A 21,307-nucleotide genomic window follows, 5' to 3' on the forward strand; every position below is an offset into this window, starting at 1 on the left:
CCAGCTCAGAGTTCCTACTTTTCTGTGGGATTATTTCATCAAAATATTTTCTCCTCTGAATTGGATTTGTAATTGTAAAAAGCGTATCTGATTCTTACCACCATCCCAGCCCAAGTTGTGCCATAAATGTAGACTTGATTGCAAGGCGGTCTTGACGATTGAAGTAGGTAATCTTTTCTAGAACTTTGTGACGTGTAAACACATGCACATACATGGACATGTATAAGTAATCTGTCTAGGACTCGCCAGTTAAGTTATGCTGCGTACGCTTCTTTTGTTAAGTGCCTTGTATTTTCAATTCAGTTCTTAGTTTTATTAAACCCACCGTGGTGATGCCATTTGTTACTGGACGCGACCTTGAGCTTTCGGAGGAGAGAAGGAAGTCCCTCTTTGCCCAGTGTCACGCGGATCTCTCTTTGAATCCCCTTTAACTAATTCCTGTTAGGTAGCAGGTGGTGTAGTTAGCATCGGTCAGAAATTTTGGCATGTTTGAGCTTCTCGTGAGGAAGTCTTTCGTCTCCCTGTCTGGCGGAGGCACCCAATAGGAATGATTTCGATCGCCTCCCGACGCAGCGCCTGACCCCTTCGCAGCGCCTGACCCCTTCGCCGCCCCATCCCCCCTGCTCCTCCCGCCCCGTCCCCGCACCCTTTTACGTCGCCGCTCGCTTTCTCTTGCAGGAGACGCCCTCGAGGAGGAGCGCCGCCCTCCCGATCGAATTCATTCCCTCACCACGCCGAGTCCATAAGCATCACCTCGCTCTCACCCCCTCCCCTCCCCCCGCCCCTCGCAGTTTTGATAAGCGGTCTCCCCGTGTTGCCAGAAAGCCTTCTCATGTTTGTTTGTCGTATGTTAGAGGCTAGAGGGGGGCGCGGGGCCGAAGTTTCGGATCTTTCTCGCAGCTCAGGAGAGAGATCTTTTGAGGAGAAAGAGAGAGGTGGAGGGACTAGAGGATAGAGGGGTGTGTAGACGCGGAGAAAGTTAAGCAGGGGTTGTGCGAAGGGGTTGGGGGGGCGGAGGGAGAGCCTGGGGCGGCGGATGGGGAACGAGAATAATAATCGAGAGCATTTCTGTTTTGCCCCAGTGGAAGAGGGTGGGCAAGTGGAGTGATATCGAGTGGGATGTGGGGGCAGGGAGGGATAGAGAGGGGGCAAAGCGCTCAGCGCTGCCGCTCGCATTCCCTCTCTTCCGGCCCCCGGCTCTCAAAAAGTGCGCGGACGCGGCTTCCCACACCGCCACCTCGACACTGGTGCACTGGAACAGGGAAGTAATAATCATTTGAGCTCCTGCCTTGTTGGAGTCAGGGGTGGGGTTTTTTTGATGGGGGGAGGGGGCAATTATCTTCCATGCATGCCCCATCTGCCCGAAACATTCATATTTGCTGAAAAAAAATGAAGGTGCGTAGTGATCTGGTATCATGCTCTTCGAAAATCTGCCCCGGGAGTCTTTCTTGTGCTTAAGTCCTTTCCGTCGTCCTTAGGATGTGGAGAGTGTGTGCTCGTCATCGGGAAGGGAAGTAAATGTCAGGAATTTTTGCATTTTTAGCCGGAGACAAAAAGCTATCGACCCTCTTCCTATCTCTCGTGATAACTCCCATTTAAAATTTAATCCTCTATCTCTTGTGCGTCAATCTCTACCGCAAGGTTCCATTTTATGACCTAGATTAACTCATATGCGTTATTCCGTATTGACGAATCCAATCGGCGGTTTTTCAGCATCGTTTCACAACCCTGATGAATGAAAAATATTTTGCTGGCCACTGTACTCGTTCCCGCGGCTTCTTTAGAATGGAAATGAGCCTTTCGCCCGTTCTGTTAGTGAGACGGTTTGAGTGGTTTTAAAGAAAGTTATTAGAATACTAGGAAGTGTGGAGTGTGTTTATGATTTTTAAGATTCCCATTATCGTATTCGATGCATGAGAAGTATTACTGTGCTTAGGATATTGGCTCTGAGTCGCGCTAACCTTCTCGGAAACGGGCAATAATTTTCGGTGAGTAAAATATGGGTCTTCAATCGAGAAATTTGCTTAGTTCAAAAAATTAGGAAGAATATTTTGATATTTCTTACACATCTGAATATGTGGGATAAAGTTCGATACATCGGAATTAACCTGATATATCTGAAATATTGAAGTAATGAAATACGTTCGCTTTATAGTAAGGCAGCAAGATTTTTTTTCCTTTCTATCTTGAAAAATTCTCGTTGAGACGGTGTCGTAAAAGTTCTTCTTTTGGAAATTGCCAGTAGCCATATTATCAGCGATAGCAACACAACTACCGCAGTAATTAAATGTAGCTCAAAGTATTTATAAGATTTCCTATTTCTGTTTATCGGGAATGCGTGCGGTTTCTTCCCAGGCCGAAAACTAAGGTTCAATCCAGGAGGTTCATTGGCGTGGGGAAAAAACCGTACCCCCCTCAAGGGCTACGATCTCGCTTAAGTGGAAAACAAATATTTTTAGTGATGGGCAGATTTACCTAAAAAGTCAAAAAAAAGAAACCCCTACTTGCGTGCACTTTCTCGAACGGCATATCAAGAACTGTACAAATCTGTTTTTCGATATTTGCAGTTCCATTTTGACTCTATTTGTATTTCATCCTGTGTGATTAGTGCTTTTGTTGAATTTCATGGGAATTTTACTCTGCGAGTTTAATACCGTCTCTCGTTTTAGAGTGAGCTGATGATAACGGTACAATAGAAGTATCCCCCTTCCTCCTCTCTCTTGACCAGTCCTAAACTATCTAACGACCTAATGGGTGCAAGCAACCACTATAAGGTAGCAACTGTTTAAGGTTTTGCACCTTAAACAGTTGCTACCGCGTGTCAGCCACTGGACTCCCCCCGTGATGGCTTGCATGGTAAGATACCTAGGAATTGCCTAGGGGTGCAACCAGAATGTTTTCATGAGCGTGAACCAGGTACGTGCATAGCGCTGCCATTAGCTTTCAGGCGTAATAGGTGAAGGGACAAGCTGGCAGCATTGGAGTGGCGAACTAGATTCCGAGATCACAAGTAATTGTTGTAATTTATTCACCCAGATGTGTGAATTATTTTTCAAGGTGTAGGTCGTTAAGAATAATATAACTTTAAAAATTGTGAATGAATTCGTATTTCCGCCGAAGTTTTGTGTGTGGAACAACCAAGTATTTACTACTTGTCTTTTATGAAAGTAAGAGTCCGATGTCAATTCGGAAAGGTTGCACTGAGCATGGCTTTCCTTGCTTGCATTGCCCCCAAAGGAGCTTAATCTCAGATGTTACCTGTGGTATATACGACATACACACGCATTGTACCGGTAACAATGTGTTTTGAGTGAATTTGCATAGTCTAGTTAGTTTTATTTTCATCATTCTTTGATTTTTGGCCAAGTTTGAACGATAAACTGTAGTGTATTATCTAGACTGGCGTATTCATTCATTGGAATATGCCGCCTCAGTAGTGGATTTTCAATTGACCCTCCAACTGACCTGGAAACTGAAAAGTTGTGCTGGATATGTGTGGCTGTTTACTGAATGGCAAATTGACATACCTACTCTGTTGCTTCTTTTTTCTCCCTTGCCCCTTGCTTTCTCCTTCTCCCTCAGAAATTCCACCCCTTCCCTTCCCCCTCTCTCTACGACCGCGTCCTCATATCACCCGACTTTACACTGCCGTCTGTCTGGCCTGGAAATGCATTCGCTGATACCAATGGAGGAGAAACCTCTCTCTCTCTCCCCTGCCTCTTGCACCAAACCCATTGACAGAGATTAATTGTTCGGCGCGCCACCCAAATTCGTTCGCATTTATTTGTCTTTGTTTCAATTTTCTTTTCATTTTTTAAATTTCTTTATTTCTCAGAGTATTAACAGTTCATTTTTCACTGGAGACGATCAGCACCTCACAGTAATGACTTTGTTAGTAAAGTTCAATCAGATTTTTAAGATACTATAATTATAGCTAATAGTTGTTCTGTTCTATTTTTCTTTTTTTAATGAAAATGTATTTCACGTACCTCTGGATTATTTCGAGGTAGCATTTGCAGTGACGGACATGCTTATTATTATTTTTTCTTAAATTGAATGTAGTTGTCAGCCTAAATCAGTTCTGTTGCACTAGTGTTAGTTTTGAAAATCTATTTAATGGAGAGGATTGCTGAATATTTGCGTAGGCATTTCTTAGATTGAGTACTCACCAGAATTCAAAATTTCCGTGACAATTGTATATTTTTAATAGCACTAATGGAATTTTTACTAAAATTTTGAAATGAGAACCTCGTATTTTGTTTTTTGGCAGAATGGTCCACCATTTTCCTCCTCCATATTTAACAAAATGGCTTAAATTGAATGAAAATTCTGGGAAAGTCGTGCAAGTTGACATGAGTAGGTTCTTTAGCAAATGAGAAAAGCACAATGGCTTTAATTTGGTTTTTATAAAATATTAAAATACAAATTTTTTAGACCTATTTGTACATTGATAATGGCTATAAAGGCTTAAACAAACGTTTTTAAATTCCATGAGAGAAATTTATGTGAATAACTGAATATTTTGTTTTAATGTGCTCACACGAGGCATTGTGCTGTGGTGTGGTAAAACGGCGATGGTGATGACTACGAGGACCACAAATGCTGAACTCAGTTTCAAAACGTTTTGTGTTTCAGATTGATTTCTGCCTCATAATCTCTCGTACAAACCAAACGGTGTAAGTTGGAACCCTTCGTTTTTTATTCGAATGTTTTTCTTATTTAATTTTTTTATTATATTCTCTCCTTCTATTTTTAATATGGAAAATCTATTATGGGTTTTCTTTTTCTTTTTTTATAATTTATATTATCCATACCTGTGAGTTTACTCACGTGAGCCTACCACTCTCTTTTTAACTATCCTTTGAAAAAAAATATGAGAACCCAATTCCCTTTCAACCATCTCCTAAACCTGCTATGGTATAGACTGTTGTTCTCCTTTGACCAATGCATGCTCTAGACTGCCCAAAAAGAACCCCTTCGCTGTGCCAAATCCCAATACCAAACCTAAGAGAGACAGTAGGTATGACCCCTTTTTTATACCAGATTTTTTTCTTTTTCCTAATATTATAAATATATATATATTTAATAATTTTCACTAGTAGCGCTCAGAGTTGATTCAATATTTCTGTTAGTAAATCAAAACATAAACACTTTATCTGCTGTTGGCAAAAAACGAGGTAAGCTGCCTTTATTCTTATTTTTTCTTGTTTGCTATACTTTTCTTACATTTGAATATTTTGGGCAGAGTTTTTTTTTCCTTGCAGTCCTTTACTTTTCTTGGGCAAAGAGAAAAGTGAATGCTTTTAGCCATGAGAGGGTCATCCGGGAGAAGTATTTTCCTATTAGAAGTTATTTTTAAAAGTCTCTTCTTTAAACACTTTTATCATGTGTATATGTGTGCAAAAGATTGGCAGTTTCTTCACTATCCACAATAAGAACAATTTTTTATATAATTAATGATGATGATGATGATCTGAGTTCAGCACCACTTGGGTTTCTATTAAATTCTTATTTTTAAGATTAAGTAAACAAATCTCTAAGCGAGTCTTGTTCTGTGGCAAGGTAAGTGATGTAACAGGTGAGTTTTTACAGGTCTATTAAATCGTACCTTCATTACATATTTTTTTGGCCAGATAAACTAATATTTAGTACATAGGTCCTGTGCACCAAACTCAATTTATTAATTTTTCTTGCTATCGGTAACATTCTATTGTTAATACCTTCCTTCTATGGTTGTGGGATTTGCTTGCCTATATTCATCATAGACAAAATGTGTACTTGCATAAATATATACTAAAAATACTCACTCGGTACTGGCATTTAAAAGGTAATTAATATAAATTATGTTTTCTCTTTCTCTCTCTCCCTCCCCCTCCACCCCCCTTGACCTTGATCACCTATTTTTTTTACTCCCTCCACTATTTGCTGGTCAATGCAATTCAAATATTTCCTCTCTACCTTTTACTGCCATCCTGATCCATCCTCTCTCTTACCTGGCAACACCCGTGCCTAAAATCAACGAAACACGTTTTTGCCTGCCCCAAAAGTGAATTGCAAGCCACTCACCTTTGACGAGGTGTACAACCAGTCCAGCCCTACAAACTGCACAGTTTACTGTGGAGGAATCGCTTCTGGGCTCACTGAAGAGTTAATGCAGAAAACCTTTTCGCCATTTGGTCAGATCCAGGAAATCCGTGTTTTTAAGGATAAAGGATACGCCTTTGTACGGTATGTTGCTAAATCATTCGTTTTTCTTTTTTCACAGTAACAGTATTTTCAACTGTACATGCCAATTTTATTCAATTGTAATGAGCATGATATATTACGCTTACTTTTTGTTATAATTCTCCTGTTCTCATAAACAGAAAATTATTATAAATTCTTGAATGGTTATCAACTTTTATGTCGTTAGCAGTTAATAAAATCTGTGTTTGGCATTCAACAGTATTTAAACGTAAAGTTACAATTATAGTTTTGGTCAACGTTATTCTAACTAAAGCTCTACATGTTTACGTTTCCAATAGAGTATCGCATGCATATATGAGTTACTTAGGATACATATTTGGAAAGTAGAATTTATTTATTCCCAAAATGCAACTTGTATGAATGATTCACTAAATGAAATGTAAACTTCACATTGTCATTCTATTTTAAATAAATAAATATATACCAAATATACCTGTGTGTATATACATATACCAAACTTGGGGGACGTGGTAGTCCAGGAAGTAGAGCTTTGAACAACTGACCAGAGGGCCCTGGTTCTCTTCTCGGATACACCTTTGGGCACCCTCAGTGGACCCAAGCTGTGGTTTTTTTGGTACCCGAACTTCCTGGGAAACTATTGACGGCCCAGGTAAAGCTACCCTGATGTGTGAATACGCCCTTGGGCTTAGAATTGGGTGAGCTCTATCCATACCTATCAAACTGACCTTCGGGTTGATAACTGTGTGTATGGTTCATATATATTTGATATATCGGTATATATTTATTTATTCAAAAGAGTAGAATGTTTATGTATATACACATTACACACACGTATACATATACATTTATTCAATGTGTTTGTGTATTCAAGTTACCTGCAGTATAGAACTTTGTATGAGTTTTTTAGAAACAATTCTGTATTTTGCTCCTGAAGAAAATGTTTTCTCGGGAAATATTGTTGAGTCATTTTAAATTAAAAGTGAAGTAATAATACACGTCATAGCTAGTATACAGTATAATTGACCGGAAAACATTCTAGTGCATCGCAAAGAGTTTATGTTGATTGGAAAGGTAAATTGATGAGGGTTGTCCTTCCCATTGCCAACCTAGGACCACATTCAATGAATTTTTGTGTAGATATTGAATCATGACTTTAAGTTTACTTCCATCCCACACCACGGCAGGTTTTCCACCAAGGAATCCGCAACGCACGCCATAGTGGCCGTGCATAACACGGACATCAATGGCGGCCAAGGAGTCGTCAAGTGCTCCTGGGGGAAGGAGTCCGGGGACCCAAACAACGCGCAACAGGCAGCGGCGGCTGCCGCTGCGGCTGCCGCCGCCGCCGCGGCCGCCACGGTGCAAGGGCAGGTGGGTGCGCGGGCGCCGTCGAAGGCGGGAGCGCGTTGAGTGGGATTGCCTTTCATGCCTGCTCTTTTGAATAATTTCCTTATGTGACCTCAGTGGAGTCCCAACCGTGGAGTATCCAGTCAAACACTATGAAACGTCTAGTAAATTATTGATTTCACAGTCAAAGTTTTCAATTTTTTATTAGTACCTCTCTCTTTATATTGTAATACTATGCACGTATGCCTCGTGATATTCATCATAAAGTGATTTCAATAATTTCTTGGAGGCGCCATGCATGCATGTTGAATGTAGAAGCAGCAGTTACTCATCAAAAATTCATTCCATGCTTAGTCAAATGGCACTAAGAATTTTAATTAAACATATCTGTAAGGCGAAATCTAATTGGCATTCTATGCAAATCGTACATATTTTTCTGTCTCACAAATTAAATATTTTTTTGAGAATAAGATTTTATTTTACATGGTGGCATTCAATTCTTTTCTCTAATGAATCGAGTTATTTATTATCTTAATTTTATTTCATCATCGTAAATTTTGTGAAAATATATATTGTTAAAATGGATGAAGTCATCATTTATTCAGAGAAATTTCTGATTTTGATCTCCAGAAGCTTATTGGAAGCTAAAAAAACTTAGTACATATATTATTGTGCTCCAAGATACTTTTTAATGATGAATTCCATTGGCGCACCGGATGGCATTTTGTGAGAACCATCTGCCTCTGTCACTACAGACTTTCATGGGAGTGCACTATTATTGAGAAATCACCTGCAGTAATCTCTTTCCACTATGCATTCTGCTCAAAAAGTACCAAATCCTATTTTTTCGTGGGGTAACATGCACATAAATCGAATGCTGGCAATAATGATCCAAGTTTGGTAACATAGATATTTAAGCTATTTTATATGCATTTACCCTATTCTTGAAGAAGTAATCATAGGTAGCCATTAGAGATGCAACATTTGAATACCTAGCTTGAGTTTTCTTTGTGCCTTGTGTGCTAATTCTAATTATTTAATTGTATTGAAGGCCCTGACCGGTCAGTATCCATATGGAGCTGGAGGCACTGCTGGTGGTGCTGGAACTTATGGAGCCACAGGAGCAGGGGGTCAGATGGGAGCTGCTGCAGCTTATTGGTACCCCCAGAGCTATCCTGCAGCTGCAGCGGCTGCAGCAGCTGCTGCTGCCCAGATGCAGGGCCAGTTCCTACAGGGGATGCAAGGCTACTCCACCTATGGCCAGTTTGGAGGGTATCAGCAGGGATACATGGGGTATGTTTTCTTTCATTAAACCATAAAACTAGTGGAAATGCATTAGCTATCTGGATTGAAGGGATGATAAATGTGGTGGCTCCAAATTGGCAATTTATTTTAATACCATTTATGGTGTGGAACGAAGTAAGAACAGTTGTCTGAAACATTGATTTTGTATAATTAATAAAATGTGTCTGGAAGCTAAATGAAATTGCCTTGAATAAATTTGATGAAGGTTATTTTTCAGAGTTTTAAAAATAGAAATGTATTATCATTTCCCTCAACCAATCTACCTGGATTCATGATGGCAGAGGGATTGATGAGATGTTAGTTGCCCCATAATAACCGAGTACTATTTTTGTGTAACCCTTGGCATGTATGTAATAATTATTTCAAGAAATAGTTATCTAAATAATTCTGTAAAATGAAAATGGTAGAATCTGAATTTCATATGTGAAGGTTATCGTATTCGCCGACCTAAATATTTTTCCACCAAATATAGTGACCATCTGTCTATTTAGCCATTTCTATTAACAACAGTATAAGACTCATACATGGCATGGTATGGATCAAATCACCATCATCTTATGCTTATACAAAAGCATTGCATTTCTTAATTTAACCCAGAACAAATCAAACAAATATGCAGGTGTGCACATCGTGCGCATCAATATTATGCATCACATCAATGCAGAATATTGATGCAATGGTACGGGTAAATCTTAACGTGGATAAGAGGATTTAGCAACATTTTACTTAAATTTTACTCTGTCAATCGTAAGATATTGTTGTTAAAAAGGTGGTCATTTCATATAGTTGTCTATTGTGCTAAAAGTTGACCATGTTTTCTCTACAAACTATTACACTTTTAACTGTTCAGACTTTGCTTGGAATTTTATTGATTGAATTTAATTTCGATTTCCACCACATGATGCTGAGAGGAGAACGAACTTTTTGTTAGAATTTACTTTTTTCATTCCAGTTGGGAAAAAATTTTTAAAATCGAATAAGCACATTTCACTTATGAGTATTTATTCAAATAAAAATCAGCTGTAATTGAATTATATTCACTCCAGCAGTAGTCGAATGTCTCAAATGCATAATTTGAACAAATTGTGTCGTTTATGTTGTGACTTCGTTTTGATATCATTGAAGTGTTAGACTGTTGTACTTTCCTTATCTCAATCATCAAAGGTGCCATTTATATGGTCAGTTACTTATTCCTTTTACAAAACCCATCCTGTTGTCAAAGTCCACGTTAGCTTAACCATTGAGACATTATACATTATACACTAGACATTATAAAACTGGGACTTTTTATTAGTATATGTGCTGAATTTTCACCAATTTATGAATGTAAAAGCCTAATTTTAAAGCTTTCGGTTGCCTAGAGCCTCCCTCTCCTTACTGGTTTGACTGTTGTCCCCGTGTCGCAAATTTGCTGTGAATAATTGTTCTGGAATTCTCTCTCTCTTTTCCTCTCTCTCTCTCTCTCTCTCTCTCTCTCCCCCCAACCCCTCCGCACTGCGACGTGTCCACGCTCCCTTCCGTAATCCATTCAACTCTTTGGTGTGGGACCATCTTCTGATTTAAAGATGTCACCCCTCTTTGGATAGAATGGGAATGCAGATCCCGGGGTCCGCCGGCGCAGCTGCCGCCGCGGCGGCTGCAGCCGCGGCGGCCGGCTGGGGAGGCCAGGCGGGAGGGGGCGCGGGCATGCCCCCCCCTCCCGGCCACCAGCCGCCCCCTCCGCCCCCTCCGCCTCCCCAGAGCATGACTGCGGCGCAGCAGATGGCGGCCGCAGCGGCCGCGACGGCTGCCGCGGCGCAGGCGGCCGCCATGCAGCAGCAGCAGCACCAACAGGCGGCGCAGGCGGCGGCGGCGCAGCAGCAGGCGGCGGCCGCGGCGGCTGCCGTCGCCCAGCAGCAGCAGGCCCAGCAGGCGGCCGTGGCCGTCCAGCAGTCGCAGGGGGGCGCGCAGTCGGGGTCGGGGGCGCAGTCGCAGGGGCAGGCACCCCCGCCGCCGCAGTCTGCAGCCGCGGCCGCCGCTATGATGGCCGCCGCCTACCCAATGCAACAGTTCCAGGTGAGATGGTGTTCCTCCCCTTCCCCCCCCCCCCTTATGCCCCCACTCTACTGAGAGTCTGGACGATTGGGTGGCATCATTTGTTATTTTCGTGATATATGCAGAGAGAGAAGCCATGGACAATTATGACAATCAGCCGGGAAGAGCTGAGGGATTTTGTAGAACTAATTGAAATCGTTTGGGAAAAGGGTGGCTGGGGCCAAGGAATTTTTGGGAATGCTCTTGACCCAATCTCATCTCAGTAAACCTACAAGATCAATTAAACTGTCCACTATAAACCCCTAGGTGCTCTTGATTTCCAGAATGAATCCAAATGCATTTTCTTAAAAGGAGGAGTTTATGCACTTTTGTGTAGTTTTGCTGTGGTGATCTGTTTACAGAAATATAGTTGTAATTATAATATGATGAGCATTACTCTCATCATATATAAAATGTATCAGGACTTGAGGGATTTAAAATTAAACAGAGAGGAGTGGAGGCTGCAGTCAACCAAGCTTTAAATGCTGAATGATGATGAAACAATGCTCCTTTGGGGAAAGCTATTATGTTTTTACTGATTATTTGGTAATACTAATAGTTGCAAAGAGTTTGTCAAGACTTCATTTAGGCAATAATCAGGACTAAAATAAAGGAAAAAGTTAATAGATTTTAATGAGAATTTCATTTATCCCTTCAATTATGCAAGTAATTCAATGCTTGACTTGTCTCTTTCAACTTCAAAATTTTGCACAAGTATTTTTCAGACCAGGTTCAATCATCGTGAACCTGAAGACATTAGAAATCTAATCCATTAGAATTGCACATTATAATCTTATCTCATCACCGCTTGTTCTACTGTGTGGCAGGTTCACTCATGGTTGACCTCCATGTCCTCCTGTCTTTAGCCATTGTTTTCATTTATCTGTATGATTAGGAATGGGAATAATGCCATTCTTAATCATGTCCAGCTACAGCTCTTTCTTCCTCACTCTCTCTAGCACCGTTATTGAAAGGTCTGCTCTGTAGTTTCTTCTTACTAAGTCTCTCATTTACCATAGCTATTCTTGATTTGATTTGCTTGGAACATGACATTTTCCTCAGTTCTGTACAATAATTTCAGATTGTCATAATGATTTGCATCAAGGCGAATGATTTTTATCCTCCGAAATTGTTGCATTGAAATGTACTTATATTAGTGGATGATTCCGACAAAACGTTACTGTTGCAGCATCTCCCACATTTTCTTGGAATCTTCCTCAGTGATGACGCTTCCCAGAAATACCTAAAGCTCTCTACTAGATTCATTTATTCACTTTCCAATGCGATGCTGATCCTCTCACCATTACCTCCTATTCTCATACTCATAGTCTTTTTCTTGCTTATTAACATTCTACATTCTTTAGATTTGTCATTAAGGTCCACTAGCCTCTCTATGACTTTCTCTTTACCATCTGCTACTGCAGCCATATCATCTGTAAACCTATTACATTCCACTCTATTACCTTTACTTCCATCATCAAAGCAGTATTTTATTATCTCTTTCAAATGTATGTTAAATAGAGTTGTGTCTGGCAGCATCCTTGCCTAACACATCTTCCTATTCTGATCTCATCTGGCAACCTCTATTCTTACTCTTGCCTTTATGACTGAGATACAGGTCTAATTGTAAGTCCTCGTTCCCATCAATCATTCTCATATTTCTTCACATTTACTATTAATTTGTCCTATCTAACCCTATCAAAATCTTTATCAAAGTCATTTTATACAATATTAACGTTTTTGTTCTTTTCCCTGTTTCTTTTGCCAATTACTCGCCACAGACATGTTGCATCTCTTTGTATCTACTCTGTCTGAATCCATATTGTTCTTCTCCCATCAAAGTTTTTAGTTTCTAATAAAATCTTCTATTAATGGTTTTCAAAACCATTTTAGCCACATGTGATATCAGGCAAAACGATACTCTGTCATTACTCAAATTTGTTGATTCTTTCTTTCCTATCTTATTGAGTGATTTCAATACCTCAACTGGAATTTTGTCAACCCCTGTTGCTTTACTGTTTCTCAACTCATTTAATGATACTTCAACCCTACTTTCAAGCAGGTCATAAGAATTTCATGGTATGATATGGATCTCTATGTGCATCAGTGTAAAGTCTTCAATAAATACCATATCCAGCCTTGTGTAAACGGTTTGATTTCCAATGAGTGGTATTGTGCACGTACTCATTAATATTCTTTGTGACATTACATTGGTTTTACAAAACCCATTTATCAGTTGTTTGTTTCTTTCGATTAAACTAATAAATTTTGATTTTCATGCATCCAAAGAGTTTCAAAATCATGAGCACTGTCATATGTTCTGTGACCTCATAGGAACTGGAAAAATATAATAGCATTGGTTTCCTAGCACCCCTGTAATTGAATCTGAAAGGCATATGATTATGCTAGCTATAGATTTTAATTATATCTGGTGATATAGGAAATGTGATAAAAATTACAATTTGTATGAAGAAGAATGTAAGAAGGATTGGAAAATCATAATTTTCCAGTGTAGGTGAGACTATCATGGCTCTGCAATGTACTAGTGTTTCATGTAAAGAAATACTTTTTCAAAAGAAGAAAAAGCGAACTCGATAAGTTTCTGATCATTTTTTAAAGTGAAAAATCTCTGGCTTTCATCAAGGACATTTAAGTTTTCCATGTAATTTAGGAGTCGAATGAATATTACTGGGTAACCCTAGTGCATCATCTCAGGCGACAGGTTTTATTATGCATTTGATCCAAAAGTCAGTGAGCACTTGAATGCTATCAAAGAACTTAATTCTTAAAAACAAGTCACATTCCTTCTGATATCAATATCTACCACAATTTTATCACTTTTTTTTACCTACTCTTAGAAAAATTTAGTTTTCAAACTCAAGGACATTCAGAAATTGACAGTAGTCCATATTTTATAGAAGTTTCGGTTGAAGAATTTAGGTTTCTGGAAAAATTTTTCATTCTGTTCATATGAATTACACAGGTTTCATCCATGTGGGATTCATATTGAATTTAGATGCTGCATTACTTGGACATATGGCGAACATTGTCAGGTTATGAATAAGTGTTCTGTAATCAGTTTTCTTGCTACATCATAACCATTTACAATCCATATTGAAAGATGTGGAAACATTATTATATTAAATGTGGAGTCAAACTTATAAGTACTATCTAATGGTGAAGTTTAAACCTGTCAAGAGCGATTAATTTAAAGGACTTGTTTTATTTATAGTAACAATAATTATCATTGCCCTTTTCTGTAATTAAAATAGATGTGAAATATGGGGTGAAGGCAGTCTTCCTTACAGAGCCGAAGACTATACCTATTGAGTAAATTTTTGTATTCTAATTAATTTTAGGGATCACTGCAGTTTCAACTAACACTCATTGTTAGTACAATAAAAACCACTTTCCATGGTCATGAATCAGTACTTCATTAATGTGATTCTCATAAGTCTATATGATATTGTAAGCCAGTACCTTATCAGTTGGAAAAAATTCTGTTTTTTTGAAAATAGGTCATGTTCCTAGTGTTCTAAATAAGTAGCTATATACTTTCTCAAATTGTATTTCACATTCTCAAAAATGGCCAGCAGGGTCACTCGAAATAGGATATTTGAGCAATTAGCAAGAATAAATAGCTGTAAATTTCAAGCAATGCAGGTGAGAGCATTACCCTGCTGCCATCAAGGTTTAGATCCTGTCCTGCTCACTAAGGGCACATGTTCTCTGATGGATCCTGAAAACCCACATTGATTTATATTAGATAAATTAGATACTTAGCTGAAATACATAAATATTGGAAAAGTACAATTGTTCTTAAGGAAAAGTAAAGTGAATCATTTTTGTACAATTTAGATGCCAGTAAAAATCCCTGAACTGTAGAATCTCCAGAATCTCCAAAATCAACAATGCCTGAAGTCATCCGGAGTGCTTGAAATCCTCCACATCACTGAATTATAGCAATTTAAGACAGCAGAATTATTGGAGTAATATGGGCCTTGATAAAATGATAACTGAAGTTTTGTATAAAGAGATGAATTTAGATACAATATAATAATACTCATAGCATATGCACAAAAATACAGCAGTTAAACCATACGGAGCCATTTATGGGCAATAGCATTATTTTTCTGATTCAGTAACACCTGTTTCTGTTGTTATCTTTAGGAGTATTTGAATTGTTTAAGTCCAAGGTCAAGTATATACTCTTGGGTAGACAAGGGAATGCAATTGCCTTTGGGATCAACGTGGAATTGTTATGTAAGGAATAATGGGAAAATAGTCTTTGTAGCATGTGAGTGTATGATGTGGGAGGTTTTCAGCTGGAAATTAATATCTTAAATTTGTGCTCTGGGAATCATTTTGAGAAGTAAATTATAAACCATGAATCTGATCGGGAATGAGTTGCCAAGAAAATGCTCTTCACTTGATAAACATTGGCCATGTTTGAGAGAGATCTGCCTTTTAAAGCCTTTTGATGAACATTATCTTAGAAAGGAACTGTTACAATGCAGTTGTTTCCCTTCGGATATTCAGTATTGTAACTTTTCGTCTGTGGTAGCTCTCTAAACATTTTCAGATAAATTTTTCCCAATTGATGCTAAATTTGGAATATTCAGTGCTGTTAATGGTTCTGTTGTTAATTCTTGCATTAAAGTTATGAACAGAAAATTGTGAATTAATTTCATTGGCCAGTGGTGGCACTGCTACCTGGCTTATGATGTGGAAGTGGTTTTCTAGGGAGACAACTGAACATGATCATCAAAGCCGTGGCTGAATAAGGGAATTAGGCAAGAATTAAGGTTGCCGGAATAAATAATAATTGCCATCCTCTCAGAAAAAAAACCATTAATAATTATTCACTTGCCAAAGTCTGCAATTTCATTTTTGATCTCATTGAAATTAAATTTTTGTTTAATTTGAAATTCAAAAACTGTGGCTTTCATTTGCATCCCTGTGATGAAGTTGATTTGGACAGATAATGCAGGATGTTGCCTTTTTTACTTTAAACACAAGAATCTTCGTAGTGAAATTAGCTGTTTAACTGAACGGAATAAGCACAATAGATTTTACTGAGGATGTGACCATTTATTAACTACTAGAATGTTTTATATAATCTATGGCTTTCTGTTATATACTTTACAATTTTATATTAGTCATCAACTAAGTTACATTCTTGAGTGTTTGAAAACTTTCTCTATTCTATAGGACATGAATAGGTAATATAAAATCCAATACCACATCAGAAATTTCTTCAGTGGCAGGATTGATGTTTAGTAAAGTAATTATTTAATTCTATGAAAACATGTACATGTGTAAAATATGTACTATTATGCTTCCAAATCTATAAATGGGAAATTAATTTTTGGACATTTTTAGTGGTACGGCAAAATTCAGCTTTGATGTAATGTGGGTGGAAAACGTGCAAGTCTTGAATCATGGTTCAATTTAATCCTTAGGCATTAGATATTGTAAGGTTTAAGCTCTAGTTTGATCTCATAATCATGGGATTGGGTGTATTTTTGCAGATGTAGTGGGGCAATCTAAATGTTGATGGGCAAAACATTATTTCTCCCTCCACCTTGAAATCCGGAGAGGCAGCTTCATCAGCTCTGATGCAACCGGTTGTAATTGAAATATAAATGTTCACTAAATGTCAGATTGTTTTGTTACATGCTCATTCAACTTTTATCTCTGTGCAGTTTTGAAAACAGTCCAATCTCTGCTAAATAGTCTTAACCTGGTCGATTTTTTCTCTATGGGATTCTTTTTTTTTCCATTGGTGGTTTGTACTGTTTGGATTCACAACTGCATGTCATGTGGGTGGTGGATGCTTTTCAGTGGAACTTTTATCTGGCTTTTCATTAAATGATATTTGCGACTTGTTGCAGTCATGGAAGATAATTAAGTCGCTTAATTTACAAATGGAATACCCAATCTTTGGCTTTCAATCAGAGTCATCAGCTTTGATTCATCATAGTTATGCGCTGTTAGAAAAATTATCAAAATTAATTTTGAAGATGTTTGGTAAAATTGAATAGAAAATATGATAAATTCATAGACCTGGCAAAAGAAAAGCAATTAAGAGGCACTAGTTAGTTGTGAATTTTACCAGTCCATTCCCTTTTATAAATTGCAGTTGGATCATCAGAAATCAAAAATGTTCCTTATGTATATGGTGTGTGGCATGCACTATTTGTGGAGCACATTTTGCTTATAAGATATGCTTGAAAATATTTGTTCTATATTTTACCATTTTTTCTTGTAATGTTGTCTAAGGTATAGATTCTGAGAAAAAGCTTTTTGCTTTACTCTTTGACATGGTTCCTCCTTTGTGGCTTAAATTACAAAGTGTGAAATTGTTTTTTCCTGTAATAAACTGATTTTAGAAAACGTTTTCCAAATCTCTGGAAACTATACCATTGATAGCATTATTGTTTTTCTTTTTCTATTTGTAATTTCAGATGGTTTTTTAATGTGAATTTCTAATTTTTATTAAAAAATTGCAATGTACATACATATGCTTTTGATGAGCATGATTTGGTCAAGGCCTGGATTATGATTCAGTCTTAATTTCATAATATTTTGGCATGGGTAATGCTTTTTTTGCCATTTCTTTTCAATTCCTGCATATCTTTCCTATCATTTCATGCACTACAGCCTGTTTCTTTTTATTTTTTATCTTAACTAAAGCCTTTATTTCCTTTTTTTCAGGCACTATGATATGCTTTAGCGCTATCTCTAGAATGCTGTCAACAATTTTATTTCAAACCACCATTTTTACTCCTGAATGTTGAATAAATGTAAACAAGTATAATTGCTTTGATGAGAAAATGACTTTGGTGTTAAATTATGAAAGTTGTTGAGGATCGACATTTTTTTGTAATGCTTAAATTTAAAAGGCAACTGTTATTGTCGAGACTCTGTTTAATTATTCTTTTAAAACCTTTGTAAACTCAGACAGAGTTTTAAAGTGTAACAATAATGCATTGATATCAGGAGTTGTTGTTTTGATTTATGATGTATTTGTCATCTTATTGAAAGTGAATAAAGGATAAATATTAAATATTTAAATATTTCATCTTATCAACATCATTTTTGTGCATGAGTAAATTTCTCAAATATCCTGCCAATGGCAAGGACAAAAAAATATAACCTTAAAAATGAGGAGAAGCTTATTTACTAAGATTCTTTTATTCAGGAGAGATCAAAGGTCAGTGTTGAACACTAATTTTAGTGGGCACTATACTGCCACACAACAAGTACTTGATTTCTTAATAACTTAGTGTTGTAAGCGTGGTTTGTTAGGTTTCTATTTGTTTCATTAATCCCAAATTGCTTTCTCCTAAAACCTCTTTTTTTATATTTTTGCTAAGCTAGGATACTATTTAGGAACTGCATGAAAACCAATTTGTGGTCTTGGGCCTTGCTATTTATTTGTGACATGCTGTTGTATCACATTATTTCATTTTCTACATTTCTGTTGTTGGGCAATGAGACTGTGCACTAGATAATGTTTGTTATCCAACCTAATGCATAAATTTAGGTGTCCAGTGTCTTATTACTAAGATATAATTAATTATATTGGGATAATGAAGTCATATTAAACATAAGAAAGAGACCATCAGACAGATGTCATGCATTGAGAGAGTGCATTCACTTCCGTTTTTCTATTCATTAAAAGTGTTATTTGTTCAATGTTATTTTTAGTTACTCTTTCAAAAAATTGCTGAATGTGTTTACAGATGAATAATGCAATCTTGGTTTCATCACAAAAAAATAAAAAAAGCACTCTCTTTCCTTCATTGACAGTTAGCAATGGTCGCAACTCCTATTTTTTACAGGAGATTGAATATTATGCATAAATTAATTTTTAAAATGTATTTGAACTGAGCTTATAAATGTAGTAGAATAGCATTTAAGGCAGTCTGATAACCAAATATTGTTGTTATTCCATTTGACAGCTGGCAGATGAAGACTGGCTAGCTCCAAGCCTTTTGGTTTGATGGTAAAGGTCCTCTGCAGGCTGCTAGAGGAAAGTTGAGGGTGATTGCAATGAAGAAGAGAGCTGTGAGGTCGTGGTGGGTGATGCAAGAGTTTAGAAGAAACCGTGGGAAAATGTAATCATATATAAAAGTGTGTGCTTTTGTGTGGATGTGAGAGCAAGTGTATTAGAGGTATGATGGAATGGAAAAAAATGTCTTCACTCCGTCACAAGTACTGGTGGTCACAAGTAAATGAGATTTTAGATGGCATTGCTGGAAAAATGGACTTAAAAAGTGTTGTGCACCATAGAGTGTTGTTGAGTGCGTTTTGAATATGAAAAAAAATACAGCTGCCAGGAACAAAAGACAACAGTAAAAAACTTGTATGAAATCATAACATCTCCTGAAAAAAATGCTTGTTTTACCGTAGGATACTATAGGCATTAACTATAATGCATTGCATGTCTGAATTCATTTGAAAAGTTAGAGATCAGGGTGGGAACTATGCACTTTGCTAAAGAATGGTGAAAGTTTGTGCTGATTTTTTTACATTAATCATTCAGTTTTGAAGTACCAAATTAGGTAATTAAGGAACTGCGAGTTTCTTTTTTTAAATTTAGTTGAATTGTAAAGCTAGGTGGCAAGACATGGCTTGAATGATGGCATAAAAGGTTCTTGCCGGATGAACAATGAGAAATACTATTCTATAATGTAGATAGTTTATAATTTAAGATCCTCAAAAAAGCTACAACTGAGAGAATGCATTTGTAAAGAGAATTACTTGTGATGGGACTGGGGCCTATTTTTTAACAGAATACAATATTTGGAAAAGAGGGACGTATAATTGTTGTAACAGATATTAATGCCAGTAGAAGCGGGAGATATATAAATATTATATATATATATAAAAGAAAAAAATGTGAAGGGTAAAGCCCCCTGTGAAAACAAATATGTACAAAGTTCAGAATAGTATAGATGGAAAATATGGAACAACATTAACAAAAATACTTTCCTGTTAATAGTATGTAGCCGTAGCAGAAATTCACGCAATAGTTTTTAAAGAAGAAAAAAGGCTTGTAGAATCACAAGAAAGATTGATTATAGCCAATCCAGCATTTTGTTTGTATTTTCTGTGCAGTCAAACATGCAAACAATGGAAACCACACTAACAAAGTTGCTTAGTAACAATGTAGCATTGTAGGTAGTTAGTAGTTTTTAAATGTAGTGTTGTTGATTATGAAACAGAAACCAAGAGAGCTGTGTATAATCCTCATCCCACATAATATGTTCTTGTATAATTGTAATGACTGATGTGACATGAAAAAATACTGTAATTATCTTCCATCCCTTCCTCCAAGGTCATTTCTGATTAGTGGTTAAACGTTGCTAGCATTGAAAATTGATTCATGGAAATCATTGCCCTACGTATGTTAGTATTGATAATGAATCTTTTTTAACATGAAAAGAGATGTATAATTTCACCTTTTCAGTCACATCATGTGGTGGAGGATTTGTTATTAAGTAATTGGGATGTGCAATCAAATAGGTGCATTATAATGTGTATCTGCCTCTGCTTTATGAAACAGTGTATTGTTTCCATTACTAAGGTGTTTGTTCCCATTTAATAAAAACACTGTCTCTTTTTCCCTCCATCCCCACGATTTGCCCAGACAGCATTCCTTGTCCCCATTATCTTTTTTAAACATCAACTGCACATTGTCACACATGCTAATATGAACATACATTACGAACAAAAGGTTTGGAATATATAGGAACAAAGATGATAGCTGGGGAGTGTGGGTGATGCATGTAATTAGAAGTACCCACACACACATAGCTATACATGTATATGTATGTATATGGAGATATACATATGTGTGCACATGTATGTATACATACTATATAGATTATATATATATATATATATATATATATATATATATATATATATATATATATATATATATATATATAATATGACAAGAGTGAAAAGTCCTGAAATCAAGTAATTTTTGAAGTGGTTGATAAAAAATAATCTCTACCGTTATTTTTTTTAATGTGACAAGAATTGATGCCTACATGAAACAAGTGCCAAGGTGGTGTCAACTATCTTGTGTTCAATGGAAGTGCTATCATATGCTAGCTGTAGTTGGTAACAGAATATTATTTGAATATTCTGCGAATTTGTAAGTAGCATAAAATATGGCAACTCAGTTATCAAAAGAAATATTTCTAAAATAACATCCATGGCTATAAAAAAAAACCAGCATGCCACTGCATGAAGACATATTTTTCATTGCCTCTTAGTCTGATATGCTGTTTTCAGTTGGTGTAAAGTTTGTTGTTTCCAAATGAAAATTTCAAAATACTTTTGGCATCTGCTAAAA

The 21,307-nt window shown here is 37.1% G+C and overlaps 1 protein-coding gene across 1 annotated transcript in view; it reads left to right on the plus strand.

Moving 5' to 3' along the window:
- The window catches only part of LOC139693537 (nucleolysin TIAR-like), a 99,463-nt gene extending 78,603 nt beyond the window's left edge, over positions 1 to 20,860 (plus strand). Inside the window, exons 4-8 of the mRNA XM_071591734.1 lie at positions 6,048 to 6,228; positions 7,392 to 7,578; positions 8,606 to 8,847; positions 10,446 to 10,914; positions 18,900 to 20,860. Of these exons, the coding sequence (XP_071447835.1) occupies positions 6,048 to 6,228; positions 7,392 to 7,578; positions 8,606 to 8,847; positions 10,446 to 10,914; positions 18,900 to 18,941 (1,121 nt within the window). The 3' untranslated portion in view covers positions 18,942 to 20,860. The remainder of the gene's footprint in view (positions 1 to 6,047; positions 6,229 to 7,391; positions 7,579 to 8,605; positions 8,848 to 10,445; positions 10,915 to 18,899) is intronic.
- Positions 20,861 to 21,307: the final 447 nt, after the last annotated feature.

The sequence above is a fragment of the Hetaerina americana genome, unplaced genomic scaffold (genome assembly GCF_022747635.1).
Source record: "Hetaerina americana unplaced genomic scaffold, ioHetAmer1.1.p SCAF_5, whole genome shotgun sequence".
Taxonomy (NCBI): Eukaryota; Metazoa; Arthropoda; class Insecta; order Odonata; family Calopterygidae; genus Hetaerina; species Hetaerina americana.